Here is a 6,978-nt window from a genome sequence, read left to right as displayed (position 1 = left end):
AAACTTTGACATAAATTTATGAACAAGACGCTGAGTATTTGCAGATTAGCGCGCGACCGTAGATACGAGCCACTTATCCAACTGGGTTATAAAATAATGTCGGAACAAATGCGTCTACCACAACGGTGCCCCGTTAAAAAGGTGTTTTGCTGTTAGTAACTGTTCCATTTTGACATATTACTTCAGGTCATTTTTGCAGAATTTTTTTTTATCTGTGAGAAACCACGTTTTCGAAACGAACCGATTTCCGCCTGTTTTGCCCGCAACTGCAATTTTTATTCACCTTGTGTTCTCAGTGTCAACTGATGAGGCATTGCACAAAATATTCGAGGTCGCACTTGTGGTCAAATTCGGGTTGAACAATTTCGGGTTCAGGTCAGGTTCGGGTTAAACCCGAAATCGAAAATTCAAGTTCGGGTCAAGTTCGGGTTGAACCCGAAATAATTTTTCAGGTTCGGGTTAAATCAAGTTCGGGTTCCGGTCTGACCGAACCCGACCCGTTCCGAGCCTTATTTCGTGAGAATTTTTCAAGTTCCCAAATTGCACCAAATTTTACTTTTTTTAAATGCAACTAATTTGAGCATATGCCTGGTCTGATCCATTCAGTACAGAATATTTAAAGCAAAATGTAATTATTTTTCAGATTTTTTTTCTTGTTCCTAGGGAAAGCAAAAGCATGTGTATATTTTATCACATACGCCCGATGTTCGGATGTCAAAATTACTTAACTAGAAGTTTAATTCAAAAATTACACTTCAGGTCTGTGTTGTTGTCTAGTTTTCGATAATGTGATAAAATAGAGTACACACCAGACTGGAGAGCCGCCGATTTTCAGCCGCCGTCATTCAACTTTTTTCTTTTTTTCTCTTTCGATTTTTGATTTTTATATTTTAAATAAATGTGATTTTGTTTCTTAAAAAAAAAATATTTAGCCGCCGCCAGCCGACTTTTTGGACGGCGGCGATGTAAAGCCATCGATATTTTTTCGGCTCTCCAGTCTGGTACACACTTGTCACTATCAGTCTCGGCAAGCCTCGACTTCTTCGTGACAAGTGTGTAATATATATTACATGACTAGAGATAAAAAGATGAAAAGTAGAATTTTCGTGTGAATTTTGTTTTTACGAGGCGAAGCCGAGGTCAATAAACACACGAAAACGAGACTTTTCATTTTTATCCCGAGTCATGTAATGGATTTTACATGCTGAGGGCGTCGAAAGTAGTGCTTGAAACATGAAAAGTACGGTTTTCGATCGCATATAGCATGTAAAAGTTTTTGTTCAGATAACATTGTAGTCAATAGTCATTTTCTCACCTCAGCCTTTTTGTGAAAAACGTTGTGTTCACCTCGAAGAAAAGTTGGAAATTTCATTTTCTCTGGTAACTCTTAGGCCTCGCTACGTTTTGGCCACAAACAAAATGGAATTTTCAACTCTTCTTTCCTAGGTTAACAAACAACTATTTCAAGTCCATGAACATTCTGTATGAACAGCTAAACGTATAGAAATAAGTAGAAGTATGAAACTTAATTTGTGAAGTTTTTTTTTTGCGTCTTTTCGTCTAATTTCCGAAGTGCGAAGAAATCCTTTAGGAGGTTTAGTATACCTATTATTCGTTCCTCTTGCAATCATTTGGGTATACTCTGATACTTCTTTCGCTTAAAATGTTGCTAAGTGTTTGATAACGAATCTTTTACTTCACTTGTTTATGCATACATTTTGGGATTTCTTCCAAGGCTGTAAACTTTGGAAGAGGTGACGCACACCTCCCGTGATGAAATGGAGAAACCAAAATGAGGAATAAATGAAATGAAACAACAAAATGACGTCACGCTCTGTGAACAGGCACGTTTTATTGGCTTTCTATGTTGTTCATATATTTGCTTCTATTAAAGAATCTAAAGCCATAAAGGAGAGAAACTCCACGATTATGTGCTGACATTCTTCAGTTGAAGGGTGTTCCTCGCAAAATTCTCGAATAATTTTTTTATGTTCCGACCAGTGGTCCACTCGAGTTTCACATACCGGTTCAGCCGTTTCTCCACTAAATACTACAAAAGATATTGCAATGACCGCGATCAGGATGAAGATGAGTAAAGCCCATTAAAGAGACGTATAAACACATATCCATTTGAACGTTGATCAAATTTATCAATCCACCCATGAATACACATTTTTGTTTAACCATGACACATAGATCTTCTGATCATTGTGATTTTCCAAGAAAATTTCGAAGTCTTCGTCATCCTCGATCTGTACGAAATTGAAATTCTTATCTGTAAATTCGAAATAAGAAAAAAATTATTTCGATTCGATTGGATGGCATTTTCAAGTGTAAAATTACCCAAATACTTGATGGTAAGGTCATCTTGATTTCGGTCAGGATAACACTCCGATATTTTAGTGTGAAGATCTGAAAATTGCTTCAAATCTTCAATCATGAAAATTGACTCGTCGCCATAATTGTTAACATTCACTTTAAAATAGTTTTTCGTTTTATTAGTGGTCACGGTTTCACCTGACCAACTTATTTCACTGTCACTGTCACACACATCTGATTCATTTACGAAACCCATCTTGGATAAAATTTTCAACATTTTCTTCATTTTCAACAGTTGTTCTTTCCTTTGATGTCCAAAATCGAAATCAATGAATGACGAGTAACCGGTATTATATCACGTGTAGCAAGCGTCGCAAAATGGATGATATGCCGAACTATGACAGGTTCATCGGATGAAAAAGAAAATGCATGGAACGGAGGCCATATTGCTGTGTTTACATTCGAGTGAGCAAACAAGAACTCACATTCGAAGGTGACATGAGAGCCGTAGATTAAGAGCGAATTATACCGAACGTATTGTTGAAGCGTATATACTAAGCATTGACTACTCGATTTCATTCAACGCGACTCTTTACATCACATAGCAATGTGTATTATAATGCAGCCTTCTTGATCGTTCAAATGAATTTCTGTATACACAAGAACTTTGGAACAAAATGTAGGACATGTTTTGCATTGGAAAGGTGATTATGGCCCGTAATTGCGAAAAACGTTTTATCTACCACGGTAGGTATGCCGGTATTTTTCGCACACGACGTCTTGTCGACCACGGCTTCGCCTCGTGTTGACAATAGGTGCGAAAAAATACCGTCATCTAATGCTCGAACAGGTCAGGTTTGACCTGACCTGAACCTGAAATGAACAAACCTGATATATTCAGGTCAGGTTCAGGTCGAACCTGATCTTGACCTGAATTTAATTTTTAAACTTCAGGTTTGACCTGAGCCTGAAATATGCTTAACCTGAATCTGACCTGAACCTGAATGAAAATTTCAGGTTTGACCTGACTGACCTGTTTGACCTGAAGTTAACTACAGCGTTTGAGCGAATGTAAAAAAAAAACAAGGCATCAGAACAGTCGGAGCGTTTGCTGCGACTTAGCCCGTACAACCCGTAATCCTATTTCGTCCGCAACCATAATACGTCCGTAGCCCTAATAAGCCCGGAACCCTAATACGTCTACAACCCTCTAAGCGTCTGTTACCAAAATGCAAGTCAAGTTGGGCATTGTCAAATTTACTGAAACTGTTCATTTTTAAAATTGCGCATAGCGCAATTACGAAAGCCCGTACGAAGTACCTTTCAAATAAAACCAACAATTTACGACATTATTTTAGAAACCCAAAATTTTTTGCCAACTTTCCATTGGGTATTCAATTACCTCTCAAATGAAACAAAAACTAGCAAAATCGGTTGAGATTTACTCGATTTATGTGCAAAAAGCACTTAGGGCCGAGTAGCGGCCTTAGTCCAAGGCCCAATTTGAAACTTTTTTCGCCACGTTCTTTTCGGTATTCAATTACTTCCATAAAAAACTAAATCTAGCAAATCGGATGAGATTACTCGATTTATGTGCAAAAACACTTGGGCCGAGTAGCGGCTTAGTCAAGGCCAAATTTGAAACGTTTTTCGCCATCATTCTATTCGGCATTCATTATCTCTCAAATGAAACAAAAACTAGCAAAATCGGATGAGATTTACTCGATTTATGTGCAAATGTGCAAATGTGCAATTTATGTGTTTTATATTATAGATTTTTCGTACAAAAGTAACGTCATTTTCCAGGTATGAATCCAATTCCACCCGATCTTACTAAAAAATTCTTATGTCAAAAATATGCTCTTTGTACAACATCAAGACGTATCGAATCTGTAGAGTTTTTTTTTTGATAGGTGAAACAGGACATAAAAATTCACTTATATTCCGCATTGTCAAATAATTTATACATTAAATTTTGTACTCCATTTTTTGCTTGCGGGGTGAATTTTCTTAAGGCTCGGGACGGGTTCGGGTTGACCTGTTTTAGTTCAGGTTGACCTGAACCGGATTCATGACCTAAACCTGAAAAATGATTTCGGGTTCAGCCCGAACTTGACTCGAACTTAAATTTTCGATTTCGGGTTTAACCCGAACCTGACCTGAACCCGAAATTGTTCAACCCGAATTTGACCTGAACCTGAATTTTCAATTTCGGGTTCGACCCGAACCTGAACTGAATCCGAAATTTTAAATTTAATCAGGTCGAACCCGAAATTGAAAATTCAGGTTCAGGTCAAATTCGGGTTGAACAATTTCGGGTTCAGGTCAGGTTCGGGTTAAACCCGAAATCGAAAATTCAAGTTCGGGTCAAGTTCGGGTTGAACCCGAAATAATTTTTCAGGTTCGGGTTAAATCAAGTTCGGGTTCCGGTCTGACCGAACCCGACCCGTTCCGAGCCTTAATTTTCGTGAGAATTTTTCAAGTTCCCAAATTGCACCAAATTTTACTTTTTTTAAATGCAACTAATTTGAGCATATGCCTGGTCTGATCATTCAGTACAGAATATTTAAAGCAAAATGTAATTATTTTTTCAGATTTTTTTTCTTGTTCCTAGGGAAAGCAAAAGCATGTGTATATTTTATCACATACGCCCGATGTTCGGATGTCAAAATTACTTAACTAGAAGTTTAATTCAAAAATTACACTTCAGGTCTATGTTGTTGTCTCGTTTTCGATAATGTGATAAAATAGAGTACACACCAGACTGGAGAGCCCGCCGATTTTCAGGCCGCCGTCATTCAACTTTTTTCTTTTTTTCTCTTTCGATTTTTGATTTTTATATTTTTAATAAATTTGATTTTGTTTCTTAAAAAAAAAATATTTAGCCGCCGCCAGCCGACTTTTTGGACGGCGGCGATGTAAAGCCATCGACTTCATCTTACCGTGACAAGTGTGTAATATATATTACATGACTAGAGATAAAAAGATGAAAAGTAGAATTTTCGTGTGAATTTTGTTTTTACGAGGCGAAGCCGAGGTCAATAAACACACGAAAACGAGACTTTTCATTTTTATCCCCGAGTCATGTAATGGATTTTACATGCTGAGGGCGTCGAAAGTAGTGCTTGAAACATGAAAAGTACGGTTTTCGACGCATATAACATGTAAAAGTTTTTGTTCAGATAACATTGTAGTCAATAGTCATTTTCTCACCTCAGCCTTTTTTGTGAAAAACGTTGTGTTCACCTCGAAGAAAAGTTGGAAATTTCATTTTCTCTGGTAACTCTTGGGCCTAGCTACGTTTTGGCCACAAACAAAATGGAATTTTCAACTCTTCTTTCCTAGGTTAACAAACAACTATTTCAAGTCCATGAACATTCTGTATGAACAGCTAAACGTATAGAAATAAGTAGAAGTATGAAACTTAATTTGTGAAGTTTTTTTTTGCGTCTTTTCGTCTAATTTCCGAAGTGCGAAGAAATCCTTTAGGAGGTTTAGTATACCTATTATTCGTTCCTCTTGCAATCATTTGCGTATACTCTGATACTTCTTTCGCTTAAAATGTTGCTAAGTGTTTGATAACGAATCTTTTACTTCACTTGTTTATGCATACATTTTGCTACATAAGCGGATACCACTCAGAGTATATCGCTTATTTTTGTCATTGTCGTCGATAACAGATCTGACTAGTCATCTCCGAACTAATGAAACAATTAATGCGCCGGACAGGGGAGAAACGACGCGAAATGAAACTGAAACAGCATAATTAATCGATCCTTCGGACCAGACACTTTTTTATTGAGTAATTTATCCTGTTAGTCGCTGTGACAAATAGGACAGAAAACCAACGATTACATTCTGGCATTTTTCCGACGAAGGGTGTTGCTGACAAAATTCTCGAATAAATTTCTTATATCCTGTCCATTGGTCTGAGCGCTGTTCAGGCAGCGAATCGCGATCAAAGAGTCCATCAAAATCAACAAATTCGGTGATAAGGAAGAAGATGGCGAAGATAGCTGGTAAGTGAATCAACATTAAGATAATCCATTCTTCCTTGGATTCCTGCGGTGTGTTCGGTGCATTTTTGGTCATCACATTGCCATTTACCAGTGACACGTAGATATTCTGATCAACAAACGTTTCCATAAAGATTTCAAAGTCATCCGAACTGGCGATTGGTATTTTATCATTCTTCTCGTCTGTTAACAAAATTTAGAAAAAAGAAAACATTATTTTGCATTGTGATTTACTTCGACTTTGTGCAAAATTACCGCAATAGTGAATAGTGAACTTCTCCAAATATAGCTTCGGATAACGCTTAAATACTCCGGTCAGAATATCGGAAAAATTCTTCAAATCGGCAATCATGAAAACTGACTTGTCCCCATTATTAGAAAAATTAACTTTGAAATAGTTTTTCGATTTATTACTAGTCACACTTTCAGTTAATGATTTCATTCCACTGAAACTATCATGTTTAATACCATTCAGAAAACCCATTTTGAATAAAATTTTCACTATTTTCTTACTCTTCAACACGTGTGTCAGCGTCGCAAAATGGAAGGCACATAGGCGAATACCCATCTGTCACCGAACTATGACAGTTCAAAGCAAAACGAAAATACATGCAACAGCGGCCATATTGCTGTGTTTACATTG

General features: G+C 37.2%; 1 protein-coding gene across 1 annotated transcript; it reads right to left on the bottom strand.

Moving 5' to 3' along the window:
• Positions 1 to 2,150: 2,150 nt before the first annotated feature.
• On the bottom strand, positions 2,151 to 2,595 carry LOC119078401. The gene is made up of 2 exons (XM_037185905.1): positions 2,344 to 2,595; positions 2,151 to 2,275 (listed from the first exon to the last, which is right to left on the bottom strand). Exons 1-2 carry the CDS (start codon positions 2,573 to 2,575, stop codon positions 2,151 to 2,153), a joined length of 357 nt encoding a protein of 118 aa, XP_037041800.1. The 5' UTR covers positions 2,576 to 2,595.
• Positions 2,596 to 6,978: the final 4,383 nt, after the last annotated feature.

This window comes from Bradysia coprophila, unplaced genomic scaffold, assembly GCF_014529535.1.
Source record: "Bradysia coprophila strain Holo2 unplaced genomic scaffold, BU_Bcop_v1 contig_280, whole genome shotgun sequence".
NCBI lineage: Eukaryota > Metazoa > Arthropoda > Insecta > Diptera > Sciaridae > Bradysia > Bradysia coprophila.
The sequence above is the reverse complement of the archived record's forward strand: the minus strand, read 5'-3'. Positions and strand labels throughout refer to the sequence as shown.